Below are 26924 nucleotides of genomic sequence, written 5' to 3' on the forward strand. Positions count from 1 at the left end.
AATGACTTGTTTACTTATGAGATTCCTGGCCAAAGTTTGGAACCTCCTGATCCACCCTTGTAGTGAAAGCTTTCCAGTATTGACTCATGAGTAGAGAGCCTTCAGCTTAGGAACCAAATCAAGTGCTTCATACGCATTCCCTTCAGTCTTTCCTTAAAAGACTGAGCGGTTTCTCCTAAGGTTTAGTTACTGGCAGGAAGAGGGTGAATCTAAAATATACAGGCATTGTTTGCATTTTGTGTCTTGCCTTTGTCCTTACCTATCACTGAATTTTTTTCCTTGAAAGTGTCTCTGAAATGAAATCTGCCCCTTGGATTGATTGAGGTTCTGCGTTCCTGACCTAGTCACCATTATATTTTATACCTCATATTTTTGTTAAAAATAGTACTATTTCACCCTTGTCCACCACCCACAACCCACTCATGTATGTTTAATGTAAACTGTGCTAGTGTGAATGAGGTTGCACATGCATAAGTGAACTGTATAATGTTAATGTACTGTGTTTCCCTGGAAAACACATCAGGCAGGTGTATGTGATTAGTGCTGTGCTAGAGTTCACTGACAGTGGTGAAATGTAACTTAGGTTAGTCCTAGTATTAGGAATTATTTCCTGATAGAAATTCAGGAAAACAGTACAGGAATGCACTAAACAAACTTATCTGTTCCCATCAGACATGCCTCGTTTGGCTTTAATCACAACTATATTGAGCTGGATGGGGACAAGGAATTCCATGCAACTGCCTAAGGTAGTTGCAGAGGGTAGATGAGTCCTCATTCCCACTGCCTGATAGGAGGAATATATAGGAGGAATAGGGATTTAAATATATGTTGTGGATAGTCCACATTACCTAATATGGAGCAGAGTTAGAAGAGTATATGCCATTTATGGGCCATTTATTTGATATGTACCCCACCTTTCTACCAATAACGTGGTGGAAGTGGCTTACAATCATAGAAAAAACTTGATTAAAACAAAACAACCCAGATACATTAAATCACAATTAAATTCCTCTTAAACTGTTCAGTACAGAATAGCTCTAACAATGCTTGTATTCTTCTTGTGCGATACAGTACAGAGACACCCTGTTCCAGTTCATGGTTGACACAGCTGTGCTTTTGGGTGCCAATGCTTCACGTGCAGAGTTGGACATGAAGTCTGTACTTAAGCTGGAAGTCAAAATAGCTGAGGTTGGTGCTCCTCTAACTATGGAATTTCAGCTGGATTTGTGGCAATTGGTGCTTCTGAAGGAATGGGCATGGCTTTGCTTTTAAAACATAACTGTATAGCATTGTTTCTCTCCAGAGTCCTGGTGCAATGGCACATGCCAGTAGGCATTCTTAACTGGCTGGCTGCTGTTTAATGGCACTTGTGCTTCTGCTGTTCCCTCTCCTTTCTTCTTGGGGAGAAAATATGAAATTTCATGCTTCTCCTGAATCTCCTTGTCTCCTGACAAGAGATTATGAACCACTTGTGAACTTTGTTAAATTTTGTGAGGTAAACTCCCCACTTGTCTTGGTTTTCTCTGGCTCTGCTTTCATTGTTTATATGCACGGGTTACCTTTAATCAAATGTTTTATTTTAGTTTTTTCTTTGCGCCTTTGTATTATGTTGTTGACAGCATTGTGGTATGGTGAGTTTTTGAAACTGAAAGTTAAAGTGAACATAGCTTTAAAGAAATATAGCCTAGCCTACATTCAAGAACTTCAGGGACTCTCGCCTCAGGGACATAGTACAATGTCAGGGACAGTGCAGTCCTCATGAAATTTCCTTGTAGGAATCTTCCTATTGATTCCTGATCCAGGGCAAAGAACTGGAACAGAACTCCAATGCTAGCATTTAATGCAAACTTTAGAACCACCATAAAGACTTTAGTAAAGAGTATCAGCTAGTCCATGATTTGGAATATATACCTCAGAATATAATGGCATTTCTTGTCTTGTATCAGGCTCACTAGAAATATTCTTGTAACCCATTAGAATATATATGTATATATGTTGCTTCGGCAATACGGCAGCACCTATGACAAACAGTCACTTTGGTCTGAGCAATTTTAGTCTGCAGCAAGCATCCATTATATTACCAATAGAACACACCATCACTGTAATCGACATATGCCAGTTCTTATTAACAGATGCGGTGACTTGGCACTCACAAACAAGATGCTTCAAGGAATGGAGGGCTGCCAGAGGGAACTGACACATCACTCTATTTCTGTTTTGAGTCATGTGCTCATTCACAACTATTCTGTCCTATCTTGATGTAAATATACATTTGCAGTGTTTAAAATGCATTTCCTACAAAATGCATGCATTTTATCCATATTCACTTTCTATAAATTTTATCCTGAAATATTTTCCCTCTAGCACAGGTTAAAACCCCGATAAGCATTACTATATGCATGTTTGTACTTTATTTGTCCAAGAGATGTACTGCAGAATAGTTTGAAGTAGCACAAAATGCAAAAGATAATCCTGTTATATTTCATATATTTATCTGGGAAGAGCAAAGTGGATTGAAGTGACGGGGACTCCAATATGGAAGGCTTTAAAAGGGACTTGGACAGATTCATGAAGGAGGGAGGAGACTGTCTGTGGCTACTAACCTTGCTGACTGTGTGCTACTTCCTTTACCAGAAGTGGCATGCCTGCATACACCAGTTGCTGAGGAGCTTGGGAAGGTGGAGGTCTTGCACCCATCCTGCCTGACGATCTTCTGGCAAACTGGTTTGCCACTGTGTGTATGGAGTATTGGAATTTTGGCATGGCTTTTGCTGTGTTCTTCACTTAAAAAAGCAAACTGAATAAAATTCCTGAGCAGTCTAGCTGCCAATGGTAATGATTGAGCAAGCCAAGGGCACAGTTGCTTCTTAAAGTCGTGTTTTATTTATTCATTTATTTATTACATTTCTGTATTACCCAGCAGATGGAACTCTCTGGCTTGTTCACAACCATTTAAAACCATAAAATACAGCACGCAGCAGTACAAAATTGAAATGTTTAAAACTGCAATATAAAATAAAAGTAAAAACCAGAGTAAGTTCTAGCAGCAGTAAAGGACCTAATCCAGAAACTGACTAAAATTCCTGAAAAATAAGACGATCTTCACCTGGTGTTAGAAAGAGTGCCAGTAGGTACCAGGTAAGCTTCTGTGAGAAGATCATTCCATCACTGGGGTACCACAACAGCAAAGTTCTCTTCTTAGTAGCCACCCTCCTAACTTACTTTGGCAGGGGTTCCCACAGGGCAGCTGAGGATGATCTTAGGGCCTGGGCAGGTATAAAGGAAAGGAAATGATCTTTCAGGGAACCTGGCCCAAAACTGTTTCATGCAGGATCCAGGACCATCCCCAATCAATGAAGCTGGCACTTTAGGGAAAGTGTAACCCCCTCCAGAACAGGTTGAATACCACTCAGAGAGGTAGGTGAGCATCCATCAAAAGCATCTCTGCCTTGTCTGAACTGAATCTCAGTTAATTGACCTCCTCCTTTTTATTACTGTGCCCAGACACTGATTCAGAAAAGCCACTGCCTCTCCTGGATTTGATAAAAAAGAGAGAACAAGAGCTGAGTGCCATCTGCATATCAATTACTCCTCAGCTGATACCTCAGGATAGCCTCCACTAGTGGTTTAATATAGCTGGTGAATAGCATGAAATATAACACTGAGCCTTGTAGTAGAACTGCTAAGGTACAGAACAATAACCCCCAGCACCAGCTTCCAAAAAATACCTTGTTTGTTGGTACTGAGAGCTCTGAGAGGTCCAGAAGAATCAACAGAGCCTCCTGACAAAGGTTGCCCGACAATTGACCAGATGGGAAGTTTCTGTTTCAAATCTCGGTTTGACACCCGATTGAAAGAGAGCTAGATACATTTTATACAAGAGTGCCTAATGTTGACTAGCAAACACTCACTCAGACACCTTGCTCAACAAGAGAATGTAGGCTATGGACTTGTAGTTATCATCATGTGAGTCCAGGCTAGTGCTTTTTTAAAGAAGTGGTCTAATTATATCTCCTTTAAAAAGTCTGGTACCACATATATGAAGGAGTAGTTTATGATATCCTGGGCCCAGTCTGATATTTGTTTCAATTTTATGTAATAAGCCATGAAGGCCAAGGGTGAAATAGACAGGTCATCAACTGGGTACAGCCAAACACTTTACCTTGTCCACATTTCTAGGCCTCAACTACCAAAACTTATCCAAAGAAGCTGAACCAGTAGGTGCTCTGTACAACTCTGTTAACGAAACTGCATTAATTGTGCTAATAATTGTGCTATCTGAGCTATCATGACTGATCTGATCTGAGTGATTTTATCTTCAAAATGCTGCACAAGTCTGTCAAACTTGTGTCCCACTATTTCTTTCTGTAGTTCAGATTGTAGGAGGCTCTGAACCACCCAAACTACCCTTCTGGATAACAGCAGAAGGATGCAGTTAAAACAAACTTACCACCCTTTCCACCAGAGAATAGACTTGATAATGAGCTTTAACCTGTGTTTGGTCAGATTCATCATGAGTTTTCCTACTCTTGTGTCCTAGTCATTTTATTTCATTGCACTCAGCACAGGTGTTTTCCAAGATGTTGACCAAGGAAGAGGGCACTTGGGTGTGATTGTGTCTACTATCTGAGTCATCTCTGCATTCCATCAAGTTTCATTTCCCGCAAGTTCTGGCTTACCATTAAACTTACAGATTAGCTAGTTTCTAAATGAGACCCCACTCCAAATGCTCAGGAGTACATAGTGAACCATTAGACTGGAATGCTTATGCATTAGTCATACATATATAACTTTCATGAGTTAAAATCCAAAGATAGAATGCCTGAAGGTGAACAGATAATCCCCCTCATCAACAGGTTCAGCATTACTCACCTAAGATGTTGGGAAAAAAGTCACACCATTGTTAATTTGATAAGAGGGAGTGGCTGGAAGCAGCAAAGCCGAAGTGGGGAGGGTACCATTTTGTATTACTCTTTTGCCAACTCCTTTAATTTCTTTCCTTCTTCCTTGCCAAGCTGTTTGCCAGGCTAGGAATGCATAGTTCTGAGGTTTGGAAACGAGGGCCAAACCCAGTATTCATGGAGAGGAAAAAAAATCAAAGCATGTTTATCGATGAAAGCTGTAGTAAATATTTGCTAATGGACACAGTAAAACCACAATGAATTTTAGACTTTCTTGATATCTGCAGGTCACTTATTGCTGTGTATGGCTTGTGCTCCTCTGACAAGGAAACATTCATGGGTTTGTGGGCATAAACAAAGTCCAAATGAAACTAAAGACAGTGAAAATAATAACATTTGCATTTCTGTTTTGCAGATAATGATTCCACATGAAAATCGAACCAGTGAATCTATGTACAACAAAATGAATATATCTGAACTTAGCACCATGATTCCACAGGTTGGTTAAAGTTAATTGGAAAATGAATGTATTAATGCCTGATTGGCCTGTGTAATTACATTTTCAATCTGGAAGGTACTTCACATGTACCTAAAATGGTAATCTAAATAAAATTAGTAGAAACAGGTGCTCACTATTAATATTTAAATACTGCTGCTTTTTATTTACGTTGCAAGGTATTTGGGATGCTGTGCAGGGAAGTTCAACTTTGAAATTAGGCAAAACTTTTGAACTAATAGGTATTTTAAATCTGTAAAGAGCCCAGAGTTGAGCCAATCTTTATTCTTTTAGTTTGACTGGCTGGCATACATCAAGAAGGTGATTGACACCAAGGTCTATCCTGAACTGAAAGACATAGATGCTTCAGAGAATGTGGTTGTCCGGGTGCCCCAGTACTTCAAAGATTTATTCAGGATACTGGAGAGTGAAAGGAAAAAGTAAGGCTTTTTTAATGTGTAGTGGTCTTCTCATAACTCATCCCTGGATTCTTGGTTTCATGTTTAGGTTCTCAGTCCACCCTGAGGAGGGAAAGAATTCACAGAACTTGGGCTTCCAACTGCAAGACTATTATTTCACTTCTGGCTTTCTGTGCAAATAAAGCTGCATAAATAGTGTGTATGAGGGAATTCATTGTGGCATAGCAATCAGCCACGAAGTTTACTGGGTGACTTTGGGCCAATCACTGATTTAGGTGTTTAACCCAGCTAATCAGAGGACTGATATGAAGATAAAATGGACAGAGGGAGAAAGCTTATGTAAGCCATCCTGTGTTCCTTGCAGGAGAAAAGTTAGGATAAAAAGATGATGGATGGATGGATGGATGGATGAATGGTGAAATGGGTGTCTGCTTTCATCCCTGTGTGGCAACTTCTTTTCTTGGCAAGTTGTTTATTGTTTGAAACTGAATAGTAGTTTTACCACAACCTTGAAAAAAGGGGACCCAAGGGCTATAAGCCAGTTATATGCCTGGCACAGGTAGAAATGCCCAGCTGTTCATGCCAACAGCCTATTTTCCATCCTCTCCACTCCCTGTTTGCACAGATCCAAATGCACATCTGGATTGCCTGAGTGAATGCAGAAGAACAAGAAAAGCATGCATCACACCAAAGGAAGAAGCAATGTTTATTAAAAAGGAGATCAAAATGTCCAAGAAGGGCAGGAAAAGACACTTGAAAAGAAAAGTGAAAACCAAAAGGGGAACTTGGTATCCCAGACTCATGGAGGGGTCACAGGATCTTGCTATGCTCATGACATGCTTGGGTGGAAGAGGCACCAAGAAATCTAGGGGACAACATGCCCAGTTGACAGGGAGTCCCACTGACAAAGGAACAAAAGGAACAGCTCCATTCCACTTATTCGGCTTGGCCAGAGCAGAGAGGCAAGAGTGCTGCTCAGCTTAGTTCCCCAATCAGGTGCATGGCATGCTGGCAAGAAAATGTGTGTTCTCACTTTTTGTGCAGGAAGATGAATCTAGAAAGATGATGGTTAAAAACGGGATTCTTTGCCCAGCTCAAAAAGGCTTCCTTAAGGGCACAGGAAGGACAACCTTGCCTGCCAGAAGTCTTAGAGCATTTAGAAAAAGTAACGATTTTAGAAAAACAGATATTGTGGTTGCAGAGCCTTCCCTTGCTTGGGAAATTGTGGAGATCACCACAAGGATTGTCTTATGGCTGAGGAAGCCTTTGGTGTTAACTGCATCATGTTGACTTGCTGTTATGCAACTACAAATCCTCTTAGTTTCAAGAGCTTTGCAGAGTTGAATTATAGTGAAATCAAAGGGCATTCCTGTGAGCTTTCAGTAACAATAATAACAAGAATAGGATCTGTGGGTTTGGCAGAAGGGGCCCATTCGTTTGGAAGAAGCAAGTGTCTTCTGCAGGACCCCGTGATGATATGGCAAATGCTATGGACTTGAGCAAAGACTACTATAGATTAGTCTAATAGATTCAGGTTAGTCTTCTGTGCTATTCAGCAGACAGATGAGGGAGAAATAAGGGCAGAACTGACAAGAGGTGAAAAATTAAAACAAACTGCTACGTGATCCAACAAGGGACAAAGGATCCTCATTAGATCTCAGATTCTCCTTTTCTATTTCTTTTGCTGTCTTTGCCTTTCCTTGCTTCCTCATTGCATTATCCTCTCAGTTTGCCACAGATAAAAGTTGGTATAGTTATGATTTTTTTGCCTATTCATGAACACTTTGAAGATACATTTGCCCTCTGCTGAATCATACCACTTGGCATTACTCCTAAGCCATCTGGAACAATGTGTTCTGCAGGGATCTTAAAGGAATGAATCGGTTCCCTGCCCGAGATCTGGATTTTGTAGGAAGTTTTCAGGGAAGGAGGGAGCTGGGAGGTTAAGAACTCTCCTTCCTTCCTCCAGAGCATTGGTTTGAGATGGCCTTTCAGCTCATTTCAACTTTAATTCAACAATGGAAGGGAAGCCACATAAATATAAACTGTGTTAAACTAGATATAGCTAGAAGAAATTCAAAGGTATGATTAAGATTCCATGAAGTTATGTGACAGGCAGAGTCAAGTGGGTAGATTCTGGCCAAATTGTGTCACAGTTTGAAAAAGGAACTTGAAAAATAACACAGGGACCTCAAATAGGAAGGTGCCCTATCACAGAGCCAGGAAGGACCAAGAGTCTTCTAGGACTAAAGAGTTTGGTACTTGTCCAGAGTATTGTCCTAGGACTGCACTACTTCAGAATTCACATGGGGAATCTCATCTTTGAATGTTCACTGGTCCCATAAACTGGCTATACCATCTCCACAACTAGTATGCCAGGGAGGAGGCTGTGCATAACCTTCTCATATAGGGCTTCTCTCTCAGCACTTCTTTACTGAGGCTTTCTTCCTGTTTTTTCTATGGGAAGTTTTTCTCCCTGGGTTTGTATTTGTCTGCTTTCTATTTATTCAGTTAACCAAGCACAAGGTGGTGTTACTCCTCTTGAGATGGGGTGTAGGAGTCGGGTGATCAGAGCTTAGCTTCTGCATACATGCCTACTGCGTACAGTACACACATCATCGGCGTGGTGTGCTGCACTCAGCAGTGCCTTGTGTCCCAGTGAATATTGCATAAAATTTAATGCTATTCAGACTCATGGAAGCCACTTCAGCACATGGGCGTGTCACCACAGAAATCATTCTGGGTCTTGCATCTAGGTCTCCTCCTGCTCTGAGCAGGGTGCTTCACCTCGATGCATGGCTGAGCTTGCCATGAGTAAGGTTTATTTAGATTGTACTTACACACAAAACCACACGATCCTAGACCAACCAAGAGCCATGACCATTTATGAAGAGTATGGCCCTTTCTCGTTCCAGAAGACGCCATCTGCTTTGCTTCGGTTTTATTGTTCTTTCTGCCTTTTATTTTACAAGGACTTGGACAAACCTCTAATGCCAGATTTCATCTCAGGATACAAAATTATTGAAATATGCTCTAACTGGAGGATCCCATCATTTAGTCACGCATCAAGTGGCTGTTATCATGCAATCTCTTCTGTCTAATGGGTTTTTGTCAGTTTGGTCATTGCTCATTAGTTTTCAAGGTGAAGTTGCTACTATTGCAGGCAGTTCACTGATCTGAAAAAAAATCTATTCATGTATTAATTTATAGTATCAGACAGCTGTGCATAAGGACACATGGGTCTAACTGCCTGACATAAAGATGTGTCTGCTTTGACAGGACTATTGCCAACTATCTGGTGTGGAGAATGGTGTATTCAAGAATATTTAACCTCAGCCGACGTTTTCAATATAGGTGGTTGGAGTTTTCAAGGGTAAGTTTATTTTGCTATCAATATGTCCTCTGTGCCTATAGAACCATTGGCAGCAGTTGATACCCAGATCTGATAAATCACTAGAATACCATCCAGAAAACTTGTATTAGAAAGCTGGAGAATGACCTTGTTCTAGTCTCTCCATGAGACTAGCCATGAGGACCTATATCCTGACACAGATTTGAATGGTGCCACATTTCTGCCTGCAGGATATTAACACATGACCCTTGTAAACCCAAACCTTGCTGCCTCTTTCCCTGCACCCATTCCAGCATTTCGCTCCTGTGAAGCTGCAAATTTCATTCTCTAGCAGCTGCTACATGGAGCAGAGAGAAAAGATGACCTCAGTGTCTGGACCTGGCCGTGAACTGTGTAGGTTTTCTTTTCTTCCTCTCTTTTTTTTACATGAGGCTTCTAACCCACCACTTTTTGCTCGCAGACTCTTTGTAGGATTTACATGTGGCTTTACTTGCCCCACTCTCTGCCTTCCTATGGCTGTATTTGCATGTCATATGAATAACCTATGGCAAGTTGGTTGTTCGTAACACAATTCACAGTATGCCTATCTGTGTGTTGCGCCCAACTGCATCTGCTCCACAGTTCCTCCAGCTGATATCCTGGAGTCTTGGTGCTTGAAGCTGCCTTTCCTCCTCTCCCTGTTACAATCAGGAGTCCTTTTTTCATTTGCCATGGCCTCTGCCCGCCATTTTGGACATTGCTTAGAAGCAGAATTCCTCCCATGCCCCACATACACATTCTGAAATAGTTGCAAAACATGGGACAACCCTTGAAGAATGATAACATCATGGAAACTACCTGGAATGAGGAAACATTGTCTCATGTAGAAAGGTTCTCGAAATGGACATGGGGATATTATCAGTATTCCTATTCTATTCTATTTTGACCCCAGAATCTGAAATTTTTGAAACATCTTCAGATGTGTTGCTAGGCTAAACTATACATCCTGAAGGAAATTTGTGATCCAGTTATTGGCATTTTTAAAGATAATAGCAGCAATATAAGGGTGAGCATTGGTTCAGAACAACAACATTGAGTAAGTGATTAATACTTTTCCTGTGACAGTCTTCCAGCTGAAATTCCTCTGCCCCAAGCGACATTCTGCCCCGTGAAGGAAAAACACCAGTGCCTGTATAAGCAGGCAGCAGCTTTGACAAGGACTTGGTCAAGTCTTGTCTCACAGTGATGTGCCCTTGATCTGCCATGCACTGCACCACAGCTGCTTTTAACTTTTATAAATACAGTCTGATTGGAAATATTTTGTCATCTCAGCTAGTTTTTCATCAGAAAATGCTAAAAGTAAACATTTCCCTTAGGAGGTTTCTTCAAATGTGTTAGTGGCTGAGGGCATTATCATCACATGTTGGAAGTTTGGTGCACAAAATGCAGGAATGAGGGCATTTATTACACTCAGTTACACTCATGTGCTATATAGCAAGCAACTGCCCAAGATATTTTGCTGCTCCGGGGAAAGGACAAAGATGGCACATCCTCCAACCCCTTTCCACGGACAGAAGCAAACGAGACGGGCCGTTTGCTCCGACCTGGGTGGACAGTGCAGTGTCTGCCGGACACCGAGCTTAGCAGGCCAGCTGCAGAACATGCTGGTGCTGCTGCCTGCCCACAGAAGGGAGTGGCAGGGGACGTGGCGCTGATGTGCCTCAGCTTTGGCCGTCTGAGGCTGTGTCTCACTCAGTCATGGCTAAGTCTGATTAAGCCTTGCAACTAACATACACTATTGCTTTCAACGAGACCTAAGGCTCATTGAAAGTAGTTGAACAAGGGACACTTTCATTTGCTATTCTTGTGTCTGCAATATTCATGTCTTCAGAGCGTGTGTGAAGAATGTCCCATTTGTACATCAAAAAGTAGGTATGGTTGAAGTAATTGTTCATTCCACCAATCTGTTTTATTTTCCCATACTTCTTTGTTTCAAGCTCTTTTCTCCTAGCTTAGCTCCAATATTAGCTGAACTAGCATGGCAGAAAACTGCCTTATGGTTGGAGCATTCATTCTCTTTCATGTGAGCAGCTTTTGCTGTAAAATGTACACCTTAACCACTTCTCTGTGCTTGAGATGTACAGAGGACACAGAAGCAGATATACCCTCCCTCAGTGTGTTTCATTTGGCCATTAGTCACAACTAATCAACACCAATAATTTCCTACTGCATGTCTTTCTTACTGACATTCATGCATTATGCAAAGTTGAACAGAAGGCCAGTTTCTGGCAGTCCAGCAGGTTGCTGAGATATTTTTATTTTGGCCAAGAATGGTGGGCCTTCAGCTGGTCCTGCCAGTCCTTTCTTAGTCTTTCAGCAAATAAGAATAGTCAACATAATTAAAAACAGATTAACTGTTAATGCCTTAGCTGTACAATCTTGAGCATGAAGTCTTGCCTGTAATTTGGAGACATATTGGTAGAACACAGGGATTCTAAATGTAAAACAGAAAACATCCCACCAATTAATGTGTGAGGTTGCTCTTATAGTATTATGGAGCCAACAGCTTTCCTGGATCTCAGAACTTCCGTCAAAGTATTGCCCAGGCTCAGTCTTGCTCTACTGGAGAAATGGAGCTATAGCAATCACCACCCCAAATATGTGATCCAGTCCTGATTTGATCTGTAAATTATTGTTATTGTCTTAGAAATGGAAAGTTAGACCAAATAACTTACAACTGTTAGACTGACATGCTATATTATGTTGGAAAGTAATTGCTGGGTAGTGATGGTTAGTTCAGAAATTATTTTGCATTTACAGTTTTGATATCAATGGGAGCTGTTAGTCTGAGTGGTAGACACAGGGAAAGAGTGACTGCATCAGTAAGAGTCGTTATGCTTAGCAGTGACAGTGGTCTGATTTTGCAGATTGTGCCCTGAGTACACAGTTTTTCTTCCCAAAGGAAACGTGTGATTTATCAGTCTTAAATCAAAACAGGTAATCCAAGGGACGACTTCCTTACTGCCTCAATGGGATAAGTGTGTGAACTTTGTGGAAAGTGCTCTTCCTTATGTTGTTGGCAGAATGTTTGTAGATCTACACTTCCAAGAAGACAAGAGGGAAATGGTAGGTTCTCACTTGTTTCGCTGACTTTGAAATTTGTTTGCTTCTCCCACAGTGGTGCTATGGTAAATGTTGAAGTTTGGGTGGTCACCATGAAAACCCCACAGACAAGCCAAAAGGAGAGTGCAAAATGCATGCCTTTGCATTGTCCATGTCTACAAAGCAGTTCTAGCACTTTTTATCTTCACCAGGAGAGGTCTGTCTGCAAAGTGAATGGGTCTTAATTGTCCTTCAAAGACCAAGCTGCCCTCAAATACTTTACATTACAACAAGGAAGACTATATTGTCACTGGAAAGGTTGTTTCTCCCATCTGCTGTGAGGATTGCAGCTAAGTTCAGAGGGACCAGAGAATGGCAGTTGACATCAGCATCACCGCTAGCAAAAAAAAGCAGGTGGAGGGGAGTTTTTCCACAATATATAACCATCATGGAAGGATGCTTTGATTAGTCCCAAGAAAGTGCAAGATGAGCAACCATGATTCTGCAGAGCCTACTTTAGAGGAGAATCTTGACTCCTGCAGCAAATTGCATATTATACCAACATGGAATCATCTGTGACAAGATCAGGATTTTAATAGGCATTCATTGTCCAGTAGGAGTGCCAGCTAATCTGTCAATGGAAGCTAGACAGAAGTCACTAGACAGAAGGAGAATCCAATATCTACAAGCTAGGGGACAGATTCAAAGACACTTGAGAGAAAGAGGCAGTCTGAAGAACAGAGCTGACTCACCACTTAGGGTGAGTCAGCTCACCCTAACATCTGGGAGTAGCTAGATGTGATCAATCTGCTGATTTCAGGGAAAATGGGACAGGGGCCAATTCCCCATTAAAAAGCAGTGCAGAAAAATGCAGCATGGATGGTCAGGAGCAGAAAGCTGGACCCTTCCCACTGACCTTTCCCCAACTGAAATGCCTTTAAAAAACCCAAACTTTCCTTGCTAAAGGGATTGGTGGCAAGTTTTGGACCTCCTTTGGGACAAGTTGGCTTAAAATGTTTGGAGGGAGGTTGGGAGGGGAAAGGGGCAGAATGAAATTGGTGTGAAGTAGGCTTCAGTTCCTCCCTTTTATAAGGATCTGAGAAGAGATCAATTCTGCACATGGTTTGCCACTACAGCATTTAGTCTGGTCTTATGGATCCAGAGGTGACAGCCGATTCTCTCTTTTGCACAGATGTACAGGACTTGAAGTGACCAGGGCTTGAACTGAATCAGGACCACTGCACATGGACTGGGGAGGCTTACATTCCTACCCAGCTTGTTTTGCAAAATCCAACCCTTTCTTGTGGGAGAAATAAAAAAAGATCTCCATTAGCAAAATGGATTTCCCTCTTGCCATTAAAAACCTCCAGGAGGAAGTGAAGAGGTGGATATTTTGGCAAATTGATAGCCAGGAGGATGACGTTCAAACCTTCCCAATGCATGCACAGTGGTCCCAAAGGAGGCACCCTTAATGCCAGAGAGGATGCTGGACAGTCACTGGTGCTACCAGTCATCCAGTTGAAAAAGACAGGAAAAAGCAAAGTAGAAAACTCAACCAATTTTTGGAACACTTCTGCCCCTTTTTTTGGTCTCCAAAAGCTGAGTTTTCATAGTCTATTCACAGAGAAACATAACATAAGAGTAGCAAATATATGGGATACTTCTTTCTCCTCATTGAAAAAGAAGTTATATGATCATAGCTAGCACATTACACTGCTAGGGAAAAAGACTATTTGCCTGAGTGGTGCATTTCTATATATCAGCTTTTATTTTTATATACCAGTTTCTTCTGCATTTGCAGCACTGACTGTCAGATCATTGTCTCCTTTAATTTGGTATCGTCTATTTGGCCTGGCAGTGGTTCTTGTGAACTTGACTCCTTTAACAGGAAATAACAGGAAATAACTAAATCTAGGAATGATATATACCCAAAACTTGTGCTTTGCTACTATCCCTCCCTTATAGAACTTCAGTTTATCGCATTTCATATTTGGGTCTATTTTTCAGAATGGGTTAGAAAAATACCATGAATGACAGAAATGCTACTCTCCCCACAATGATGTCCTCCAGATGTTTTGAACTGAAGCTCCCATTGTCCCTGACCATTGACAATGCTGTCCAGGTCTAAAGGGAGTTGTAGTGCAAAACATCTGGAAGGCATCATGTTGCAAAAGGCCTTTAAATGTTTAACTAATTTCCTGATTTAATCTGTATCAAATTCCACCAAGACTTTTTTGGGGTAAACATGGATGGGGACTGGTTTGTAAATGAATTGCCAGATTGCTTACCCATTTTATAAGATGGCATTTTCATTTTAGCTTGTCTTTTCTTTTCAACATATGTTTCAGCTACATAGACATTTATCTAGAGGAAGGTCCTTGCTAAAGAAACAATGAATTATGGGAAGTATGGTATTTTCAGATTTAGTCACTGATGAGCTCATGCCCTGGATGTCTACTTGCCTCCCTCCTTTTATCAAAGAGATATTATTTGGGTCTAAATATAGCACTGTTTTTGACCTGCAGTCAAGGCAGCATTTCATATGGCTACGCCTGAACAATTTTGATAACAACTCTGGTGGTATGAATAGATTTCTCTTCCCACCCCTACTGCTACAGCTGGTGCATAAAAACCAGAATATACACCAGGGTCCAATTGTAGAGCTAGAATATGAACTGGCAACCTCTAAGTACAGGGAGTTCACCTCATTAGTGCACTAAGTTAATTGAAACAGTGCTCTGCCATCAATATTCTCCAAGTTACCTTATTCCCTGGGATGCAGTTTACTCCTGACTGTTGAATGCTTGGTCATTCTTAATGCTAAATTTATACTGACTTCCATATTGTACCAAAACGATGTGATATTAAAAGGACAGTAATGAATCATAGATATGAGATGCTACAATTCCCCTCGGTCATTTAGATAAGGACATTCGTTTTCAACTTAGGTCAATATCAAAACTCTCATTCAGGTAGATGATTCATCTGCCCCTTATTCCATAGTTACGGATCTGAATATTCTTTCCTAGACCTTTTTGCACATTTTAATTGACCACCGGGGTGCAATCTGTTAGCAGTAGACTGCGCAATTCTCCTTTGAACTGTGCACGTGTGTTTTTCAAACATTTTTCAACTCTTCTATCAATCCTAGACAGAGATTACAGGTTTTCTAACAGGTTCCTCCAGTTCTTTGTTGATCTGGGTATTTAAAGACTTTCTTTAATCAAAACAAATTAAGACAGCAAACCATGAAGGCTGATTTTGACTGCTGAGTTTGACCTACAAGCCTTAAATGTCTTGTAGCGCGAGTGCCTGAAGGAACACTTCCTCCTGTACCAGTCTGCCAGTGGTATCAGATCTGGAGGAGGGGAAGAAACCTGTCTTGCTGTCCTAACATTAGAAAGGAGTACACTGGTACAAGATAGGGGCTATTTCACAGTAGTGCCTGACTTGGAATGCCCTTCACAGGTGTGTCCTGGTGCCAATGTTGGCATCTGTCTAAGACCCATTCCTTTTCCTGGGCATTCATAATTCATTACTACGTTGTATATATAATTACTACATTGTTACTAGTTAGTTACTACATTGTTACTACATTGTATATTTAATCATTTATTGTATTGCTGCTTTGTTGTTGTTGATGATGATAAATGCAGCAATCTCCTGTCTTTTTACCTCTTGCAAGGAACTCAAGGTAGCTTACACAGTCCTTCTTGGCCTTTGTCGTTTTATCCTCACGTCAACACTGTCAGGTGGGTTAGACTGAGAGTCAGTGAGTGGCCCAAAGTCTCCCCATGAGCTCCATTGCTGAGTGTGGGCTCAGAGTTCCTGAGTCCAAGTCCAATGTTCTAAGTCCATGTTCTAAGCACTATAGTTGTTACCCAACAGGGTTTCTTCTAAAGGAAGCACAAGATAGAAGTAGGATGAGATATACAAACAGAATATAAAACAAAACAATTAAATGGTAAAAGGCAGTAAAAATCCCCATAAAACAAACTTACTATTTATTTGGAATCTTTGCATGCCGTCCCATTCGCATAAGCCTCGGGATGGCTTCCAACATCATACTAGCTTCAAAATGCTTAGGAAAACAGAAATGTTCTCAACTGATGCTGAAATCATTGCAAGGTTAGTGCAAGGCATACCTCCCTGATGATGATATAAACATGGTCCCACATAGCAAATTCCAATACACACCCGTCCCTATCTTGGCTGCCCACAACACAGACACATCTGCCTCCGCATGCAAACTTCCTTCACTGGACTGGGCTGAAAGCACCGCACATCTATTAAATTCTTATGGGGAATAATGTTTGTTGCAGATGACAGAGCTGACTGAAGGGATTCGTTGGGCCTTCATGGATATGCTGGAAAAAGAAAACACCTGGATGGATCAGGAAACCAAACACAAAGCGACTGACAAGGTAAATGCATATCAATACATGTAAGTTTCAGACAATTGGATCAGTGATCTGAAAAATATGATGTGCTTCTATTTTTGCCACAAAAAGCTGTGAATATCTGCATTCTGCATTTAGTCTCAGTGGCTTGGGAAATCCCACTCCAAAATGACATCTATAACTATATGTTTTCTATGCTCTCTGATAAATCCCATTGTGATTGAAAGGAACGTCACCTCCACAAGGATTAAGAACAATCCACTAGTCCAGTCAGCTTGTGCAGACAGAACAAAGGATGTATTGTCTTGATCCTCACTTTGGACAGCAACGTGTCTTGAGCTGGCCCTGTTCTTTTCTATGAGGCAGCATTTAAGCATGTACTCTTCCAAAAGCAGTCCAGGAAGAACATGTGCTCTGTGCCCTGATCCCTTCTGAACTGTAATGTTTTAATTACATTGCATGACATTTTAAAAGGACAGCTATGTGGCTTGTTCACAGATACCCGAGGATTCTTGAAACTGTCTATTTTAATATGTTAACATTGTCCATTTTAAGTTCTCAGGGAAAACTCATCCAAATGTCAAGCATCACATAGAATAACACTTTTTTAAAAAACTCATACACAGAGGCAGAGAGAAAGAAATGGCCTTTTCACCTTATTTGTGGAGGTGATTGGGCAGCATCTTATTGAAAAATGCGCTTTGTGAGGGGACTGGTATGGAGGCTGCAGCACAATTCTGTGCTCAGATGAAAACAGGCAGAATTTGATTTCTTTTTCTCTTCAAAAAGTAGACTTTAAAGTTTCTTGATGGTGTGTATGAGAAAATGAATGCACTTAAAATATTTAATTCATGTACCATTTTCAAGAACCTATTCAGAAAGAAAAGAGGTAAGCAAAATGGAAGACGCACTGTAAATGGCCAACATTCTGAACACAGTACAGAATGAAGTTCAGGAAATGGTGAACAGTCTGCATGGCAAGTAGTTATTTTCATGTCTACATGGGAAAAATGGGCTGAGAACTTTAATAGTGACATCAGCTGGAGGTGGACTGCAAACTTCCTAAGTATTAGTGCCTCAGAAATGGGAGATAAAGGGGTTCATTCAGAACATGGCTCTAGATCACAATCATGCTCGCTTCACTTCAGCTCTCTTGCATTTCCTTTTGCTCCTCAAAATTCTTTACTGCCATATTTGAACCTTTCTTCCCCCACAAATGAATGAACTATTGCAGCTTTCAGCTTTCAGCTGAAGCATGCTTGACTAGAACTTCATTGATGGAGATAGTGCAAGGAGAGGTTTAATGTGTGAAAAGATACAGGTAAGAAGGCCAGGTGAAAATGTCAGGAATGAAGGATACCTGACAGAATGTTTCTTAATGCATTTAACAATGAATTTTGCAGCTGTTTTCCACATCTCCTATACCTCCTGTAGCTAATAATCATGTGAAGTAGAGTTAGTTATCATCATTGCTTTATGGAGCTGTTGTAGGGAAACTATTTGAAAATGTTCCAAGGAGGAAGTCAAATCATAAGTCATTAAAGGAACCTTTCAGAAGGAGGATGGAGGTACCGCTCCCATTGCAAATGCCACATAACCCAGCATTAAATAAGACCTACCTTAGGAGTACTTGTCATCATTGCAAAAGCTTCAACACTCTCCCTCATAGTCATGGAGTTTGGAGAAGAAGAAATGCAGAGGAGAGCACAAGGATCAGATAAAATCAAATAAGTGTGATCTTATTATGGAAGTCTTTTAAAGCTTGGTAGAAGCTACTGGATGGCCTGGTAAACACAGATAGAATAGGGTAAAATGGCAGAAACAATGTTATAGATGTGCATGTGGCTTGATGCTGCCTCCAGTCAAGCTGGCACATTTGCTTCTGCACAGTGGCCACTTGTGGTCCCCTTCTTACATCGGTGCCCTCCCCAAGTGGGATTCTGGATTCTGCTGCATCAGAAGCAAGCTGTAACATTGATTGACCCACATAAGTTATCATGTCCATTTCTCACTCTGGGACAAAATAGCATCCACCTTTTTAAATTCCTGGTGGTGGCTCAGAGCAATGCTAGGGAAAAGTTAAAACAAGGGCTTTAGATTGAGCCACAGTACTGCAGAAGCAAGGCTGCAGTAGTGCTTGGCACAGAAGCGACGCTGCTATTTGCACAACCTTAATTGACTTGCTTTAAAGTACAGCAGCCTTTCTCCAGATGTGGCCTAGAAATTCCTCCATTCCTAGGGAAGAATCCTGCTGTTTTGAGGATGATGGGAACTGTAGTCCAACATATCAGGAGGGAGCTGGACAAGGCTGCTCTACCCTGTGCCAGCATTTCTGTGCTATGTTCTTGTGGGAACATTTGAGGAATTTGACCTCTGTGACTTCCATTAGGAACTGATCCAAACTGTATTTCCTGGAATAATCGTGGACTGGAACATGGCTGTGTATCGGCTTTCACTGTTCTCAAAAACAGTATACAGCTTTTGTGCAGATTTTAAAGCATGTAAAGTAGATTAATGCAGAAACAGGATGGCATGGCCTTGTGAGAGAGCATATGCAAAAGTGACATGGACTAAAACTGAACTAAGTTTTCTGTTCAAGCTGGAATAGTTGATGGACATCCACACCTCATTCAACAATATCTCCTAATCCAAACCTTAGAGAAGGCTTTCGATTATTAGGCCAGTTGCCTTTCCTGGTGGACCACTCCATTCTACTTGTTTTTAAGTGGCTTTAAGCAAATCCAGGGATTCAATAGACAGTTAACAGTGCATTTATGTGCAAATAAAGTATAATTAGAAAACAGTCACAGAATGTAAAGTGCAATTCATGCACAGTTCTCTGGATGGAGCTCAAGGTGCTTCCATGGACTGCAGACAGCGTAAGAACTGGCTACTGCTGCACCTTCATACCTTTTTGATTTTCTTTTCATTTTCTCCTTATTTTTTATCCAAAGGTATTTTACCAGACATTTATGTTAAACAAAGATTTAAAGTAATCTGTACACACCAATCTGTTCAGTGCAATTAATCCTTTCAGCGTATTAATTCTTTCTAGTTTTTTTTAAACATGTGATGCTTAAACCAGTATTAATTTAAATCAGCCAGCGACACAGTTGTAAAAGTTACATGGCCATAATATATCTTTCATTTCCCTTTAATGTCTGCTACAGTAAGAGCATTCATATTGGTAAAAAGGGTAATTTTTTTACAACTTTAGAGGAAATATTTATTCATGAAACACTTTGCTTAAAGCATGCAGTATTATGGGTAAAAGGTCTTTTAAAAAAGGTTTCCCCTTGGGTTGTCACAACATAGTTTACAATCTGCCTGCAAAATGTGTCGCACACATTTTAATACCGTTTATTACATGCAGAGATTCTCCTTCAGCTGACAACCATAGAAAGTTTATCAAAACTGAGTAGCAAGAAACATGTTTACACATTCCAAACTTGCCCCTCAGACATTCCTATTTTTAGTCCTATTTGAGTAGAACAATGGGCCGTGTGCTAAGGGCATGTGAAAGAAAAATAGATACAGCCTTATTGTCCCTGAGCAATAGCATATTAACTATTCTCCAGAGGCAAACATATGTGAGTAATGCCACATTTCAGTCTATTTTCCTCCAACCCTTATCACAACTTCCATACTTCCTTTGTGCTGGATGTACTTTATGTACAACTCCTGAGACTTAAACGGGTGCTTTCCTGTAGAAACCTGAAATGTAAATCGATCAAAAATGGCTCTCTTCCACATTCCGCTACATTCACACATGCCATAGTTCATACAAGCTGTAGCTTTTAGCGGCTTGTAATGCCATGCATGAAAAGATATAAGGCTGAATCCAGAATTAGTAATACTTAGAGCCACAGAAATCAGTAACTTCACGAGTAACTGAAGTCCCATTGATTTCACTTGGTCTAATCTAAGTATGACAAAGTCAGGATTCAGCCATTCTAATTTTACAACAGGCATTATGGCAGTGAAAAGAGGAAGAAAGTATGGTTCGGAGGGACAGCTGGGTCATTATAGAAGAAGGAAGTACATGTTCTGGTTGTTTTTGGACTGTCTCTCAATTTAAAATGCCTGAACAGCCTTGGTGACTATCACCTTGGACTGAAGGTACTGCTGATAAATGCCAGGTGGCTGAATTAGGAACTGCAGCCATCCAGCATGCCAATCTAACTTGCATCACCTCATTTCTTCTTTTTCCAATCTTAAATTCATTTATCCTATTTCAATATCAGTTTGATGTTTTTTTTTAAAAAAACAGGTTTGTATGAAAATTGATATGCATGTTTGCATGCAATTTTGCTTTATATATACATTTTAATAAGTTATTTCGCCGTAAGTTATGCATTGTAGTGTTATTTTCACTGACATCCTTATTCTTGTGCGTATTCTCCTTTTACATCAGCATTTTTGTATTCTTTTTTATTGATACACTCCCCAAAAATTCAGAGAAGAGTGCATTTTGAATGATAATTGAATTGCTGTTTGTGTATAGTTTCTAAAGTGTGAAATTAGGTATGTTTGCATGAAATGTAAGTCAAATGAATTTCTCTCTCACCTTTCATGATGAGCTGTGTCCATGCCTTCAGCATGTTGCTAAGACCCAACTCTGTGTCTCCTTTCCATCTAAATCCAAGGAGGCTCTTCAAGTTCTAAATGCATATCTGGTTTAATCACTGACTGAATGGAGGCAATCAAATCAAAGTTTAATCCAGACAAGCAAGAGGGGTTTCTGTTGAATTAAAAAAAAAGAAAAAAACCAATAAGGAGATAGGGATCCAATCTCTCCTGCTTAGAATTACACTTTCCTTAGCAGAGGTTCAGGGTTTGGCTGTAGTCCTTGAGTCAAGCCTAAACCTTGATGACCACATTTTGATGGCAGCCAGGAATCCAGCTAAAAGCTCAACCTGGAATGCTAAGAGTTCTTACATCTGGCAATAAGGATTCATGACTTGAATCCTTGCAGATGAAATACTGCAATGTACTTTTCACAGGGCTCTCTTTAACAACAGTTTTGGTAGTTTCAGCCGGTCCAGAATGCTGCAGCCAGACTATTGACAGAGTTATATGAGCATGCGACACCCTTGTTACAATGGCTTTGCAAAGTACAACTCTGTTTCCAGACATGATCCAAGGTGCTGGTTATTACCTAGTAAACAGCATGCGACTGGAGACCCAGCCATTTGAAAGAGCTCATTCTTCAATATAAGGCTGCCTAGGTTTAATTCTCTGAAGGATCTTTCTCTGTCATCATCAGAGGTCTTCACTTGCGGACATGAGAGGGGGCCTTCTTGGTGGTTGCTTCCACGCTCTGGAAATCCCTGTCTAGAGAATTCGGTCTAGCCCCATCTTTGTTGTATTTTCATTTGCGCTGATGCAAAAAAGGGGATTTCCTGACTTGGATTTATATTTTTTAACAATATGTCTTGCTTTATGTGTGTCCAGTTAATGAGAAAGCCAATTAATACTTTTGAAGCTTGTGAATATACATCCATACTGTGGTATGAATCCTGGTAATGCTGTTTGCTGCAGTCAATAGGAGCATAGTATAAGACCAACAGGTTCTGCTAAGCCTTGTTGAAATTGGTTTTAATTGGTGGGAGCTGTTTCTCTCTTTCTGATTATTACAGATGTGCTTTTAATGGATTTGCCTTTTATGCTTTAATTAGAATTTTATATTTTATATTATAGTGTTGTCAGCCACCCTGAGCACTATTTGTAGGGTAAAGACTGGATATAAATTAAAATACTACTATTACTAATTGAAGGATTTCATGTTCGTTCTTCATTTACCACTTAAATAACTACATTATTTAACTGACTCTATTTCGTTTGGGTATTTATGCTATTGTGTGCCTGACATACTCAGTAGCTTATTATGTTAGCTGGTTGTAAATGCATTCATCAATAATTCTCCTCCTAGCCCATGTCTGAGTCACCCTGTAGTGTAGTAGAAAAGATGCTGAATGTGGAAAATGTGCTTTTAAAAGGGCTTTCCTTTACCTCACATGAGAGGCATAGATAACAGGCTGCTCTATCAGCAAAACTATATTGAATTATGTGTTCCATAATAAGTGTTCTTTAGGGAAAAGAGATAGAGGTAGCCTAAGACTGAGACTGTGTTAATGTAGTATTAACTTGGGTCCTCTTTGAAATAGTAATTTACTGCTGTCTCTTCAAAACAAAACAAAAAATCAGTGGCAGATTATCATCGAGAGAATAAATCATAGTGTATTTCTGCTGCCTGGGCATGATAAATTATTGTATTCCTCACTCTCCACCAACTGAATGGTTTTTTTAATGTTGTTGAACTTGGAGATGAGTGATATGGACTGTGAGACACTTGGGTTGGCCTCCACATTGGATTCATGGAACAATTATGTGGCCTTGGACTGAAGCTCCAGAGGTTTCATGGGTTTTCTTGATTCAGCTGTTCCCAAAACTGCTGGAATGAAAAGTGGGAGCTGAGAGTAATTGGACATGATAGATGCCTACAAACTTTTTTTTTTTTTTGCCTGTTAGTGCTTCTTTGAATTAGGAATAAGAATTTAAATTACATGAAATATATTCTTAATATAAATAAGCCTATGGTTGATATGCTATCAACTAATTTGCTATGGTGTTACCTAATTTTGTTAATTTTATTTATTTATTTATTGGCCAGGTCGACTCAAATTGTATTGTTTTATATTGTGTTTATTTATTATTGTGAGCCGCCCCGAGGCTTCGGGGAATGGGGCAGCATAGAAGCTTCCTAAATATATATAAATAATCCCAAGGTTCTCAGTGCAATGCCCATGAGCACCCATGCATATGCAAGCTCCTCCATGTTCTCCATGATTGTTAAGAAGAATTTTGGGTAATATTTTTGGGAATATTGTGTGCCTTGGGTCATCTTTGTCAGTTAGAACGCCTACATGGGGCCCAGCAGCATTTTTAGAAAAAAATATGGTGGCTGGCTGGAAAATAGCACTTCATTTTGAACTCCACATTAAATGTAAGACAGACAAAGAGGTAGGTAGGCTAGGTAGGTAGGTAGGTGATGACAGAGGAAGCTGGAGGGCAGCTGAAAAAAGTTTTGTACCCTTACTCTCTGAGAACCCTTAAGGGCTTGCTTGAATGGATTGGTTTGAATAGTATGGAACAGGCATGAGGAACTTTGACGGGTGGTTTTGCAGGAATATATTTATTTATTTATTTAGCTTGTATGTGGCCCCATTAGCCATGAGGCTCTCTGGGCAGCTCACAACATGTACGGCATGAGTGGATTGATGGTGTTGCTATTTCCACCTTTTGGAGACACCAAGTGCCCTTAAATTCTCCTTTCATTAATTTATATGTAATTTCCCGAAGAAAACCATGGATTTAGTTACCAGGTGAAAAGTGTTCCTCTTCTGTGGCTTGATCTGAAACCATTTGCCATAACGTGTTCAGTTATCACTAATCTTCTGGTGTTAGATGATTTGCTGCAGTCAGCGTCTCCCTCGTTACCTGGCCGCTGCCAGTGCTCAGTCAGTTGTACAGGGATGTCAGTTCCATTAATAACCCAAGCACAGTGCAGACAGATTGTGGGAAACTGGTGAAGGGAAAGGAAATTGTGTTTAGCCCTGGGCTCCCAGCTGTCATTTCATTTCCAGATCCCAGCGTAACTCTATAAGGCTAACACAATTGCATGAGACCAAAGCATGCGCTCATGGCCGTGCTTTCATCTGACGTGGAAAAGGAGGAGAAGGAATAGACAAGGACAAGACCTGTGCATATGCACACCAAAGAATCCCTTGCAATCAGTGAAAATGCAACAACTGGCCAGCAGTAATTATCACGCTTTTCAAAAGTCTGCCTGCATGAGGCCCACTGGGCTGGTGTGAGCAATTAATCACACAGTCTACCGTTACTGATGCCTGCCATGGTTTTTCTGCCTGCCTACCAGCTGAGCTGGTAGAGAGAGTATGCTGCCAGTCCAGTCCTACATAGGTACTCATCACCTGTAGCTTTTTGGGTGGTCAGTTTGAGACTCTTGGGCAGGAGGGCATTGGGCTTTGGCTCCACAGTCCAGACCAAGCATCATCACAGCTTGTAAAGCAGCCGTTTCCAGACACAGTGTTCTAAATCTTCAGTCAATAAGGGCAGTTTTAGTTTGAAGAGAATTCTGTGCAAGATATATTGAACAATGTTCTATTGTCTCATTCCATTTTCCTGCATCTTTAAAACTAATAGAGTACTAGCAAGATGTGTGCAGGGTTTTTAGCAGATGGCATTCAGATAGTCTACTCTTCAAGCAAAATGAAAACACAGGCTTGTATATAATGACCAAATTCATTGTTGTCAGTGAATTCTTCATTGTATTGGCATTAAAGATTCTGGCTTTCGAACTGGATTTTGTGCTAATTTTTTCAAAGGCTTTCATTTTTAAAGAAGATATAAACATTGCCCTTAAAGTAAAGAAGAAAAGGTTATGTGCATTCCTCGTGGATTATTGTAGAACTGTTGCCACAGCAGATCCAGCTTTTCAGTGTAACATGTTATATGTGCAGGCTCTTAATTGGTTGCATTAAAATGTAGTCTAAGAAGAGTTTTGTTAAAGGCTTTTTATCTTGTTTTGAACTAAGCCCAGTTTATAGCTAGTGGTTCAGGGACCCCTTTCAGAACAAGAATTAACAGTCTCAAGAAGTCTGTGGATAAAATGCCCTGCTATTAATCTTAAGGGCCAAACTAGAAGTGGAGGATCTGAGATCACCACTCTACCACGCTGATTTCTGTCGTACTCATTTAGAGGCCATGCAGGGCTTTTATGGATGTTATTTCTGGTTCTGTGTCTGAGCAATATGGGGAAGTCATGTTCTGCGAGAGGATCTTTACTCGTTCCCTCTACTGGAAGCCTCTTTCACACAGGTATCTAGTGCAGCGCATGCAAAACAGAGTTAAAGTTCTACCCCTTTCCCTTCAGAGTAGCTCCATTGGGCTCCCAATGAGCAAAATAACCACTATGGAGATATCCTAATCAAGATCTCCTACTTCTCCAAATTTTATGTATAATTTTCAGGGGAGGCTGGTGACTCCTATGTCAGTGCAGCTCCTGTTCATTGCAGCTTTTGTTCAGCACTTTAGAAGAGTATCCATGGTATTGCATTGTGGTGAACCTATTTCTGTAGGAACTACAGAACCTCCTACAAAAGCTCTGAAGAAAAGCTGCAATGGCTGATGAACCCCACTGACCAGGAATCACCAGACTCCCCTGGGAAGTTGTTACTGCTCAGCTACTGCACTTAGGGTGCAACCCTATGGACGTCCAGACAGGGGGAAAAAAAAAAAAAAAGGTGCCATTCCTAGCATGCCCCAACCTGAGCTCACACTTAGTTGCAGTAGCCCCTTGACATCATGGCATCTTCAGAACAGAGGGCCTGGGGGAAGCTCTACTGGTTTGTGATAAATGGTTACCTCTGCTAAGTTAGAGGTTGTAATTCAGTGCCAGAGGACTTCTTTGGCCCATAAAGGGTTCCAGGTTTTGTTTGTGGCTTCTCCAAGTAGGACAGAAGAAATCTTGCCTGAAACCTTGGGGAGCTGCTTCTAGTCTGTGTTGACAATACCAAGCTTGGAGGACCTAGGGATTTATGGGGCATGAGACAGCTTCCTCTGTGCTTATTCACATTGGTTGGAACAGATAGGAATTAATATAAATTAATATGTATGCCAATAAGTAATTAAAAGAAAGTAATAACTAAATCTTGTACTTCACCAAGTCAGTAATTTCCCAGAAGCACCATGATGTTTTGTCTTTTGTCATACAGAAACGTTGACATGATTAGAAAACCTTAGAGATGGTGTGAAGTGACTGAAATGCTTGTCAAAGAGCAAATTGCTCCAAGGGGACCTTTCCACATGCTTGTCCCAGGTGAATAACAGCCATTAAAACAAGTTCAATATCAGTTTCACACCATAGAAAAGGCTATGCAAAGAAATGAGGGATCCAGAGGAAATTAACACCTTGATGAAAGTATTGTGCCTGGGATTTTTGGCAAACAGCAGAGTTAAAATACTGTTTGATACAATCCAAGACTTTTCCCCACCAGCTCAAGGTCAGTTCCACATGCCAACCTCCTTCCAGCAAAATGGCATAATTGGGCTGCTACTTCAGGAGGGCTATGATTGGTGGCACTGGTACCATGATGGCCAGTACCAGGGCACCTTGAGAATCACCCACCATTTTGATGTCCACAGTGCCTGAATATCACTCTGGGCATGGTGGGGACATCAAAACAACAGCTT

At 40.7% G+C, this 26924-nt stretch overlaps 1 protein-coding gene across 1 annotated transcript in view; it reads left to right on the plus strand.

The window, feature by feature from the left end:
* PHEX (phosphate regulating endopeptidase homolog X-linked) overlaps positions 1–26924 on the plus strand; it is a 103120-nt gene that overhangs the window by 41963 nt on the left and 34233 nt on the right. Inside the window, exons 7-12 of the mRNA XM_044442415.1 lie at positions 1072–1188; positions 5317–5400; positions 5692–5837; positions 9096–9189; positions 12145–12273; positions 16572–16673. Of these exons, the coding sequence (XP_044298350.1) occupies positions 1072–1188; positions 5317–5400; positions 5692–5837; positions 9096–9189; positions 12145–12273; positions 16572–16673 (672 nt within the window). The remainder of the gene's footprint in view (positions 1–1071; positions 1189–5316; positions 5401–5691; positions 5838–9095; positions 9190–12144; positions 12274–16571; positions 16674–26924) is intronic.

The sequence above is a fragment of the Varanus komodoensis genome, unplaced genomic scaffold (assembly GCF_004798865.1).
Source record: "Varanus komodoensis strain SLA01 unplaced genomic scaffold, ASM479886v1 scaffold4, whole genome shotgun sequence".
In the NCBI taxonomy this organism is placed as follows: Eukaryota; Metazoa; Chordata; class Lepidosauria; order Squamata; family Varanidae; genus Varanus; species Varanus komodoensis.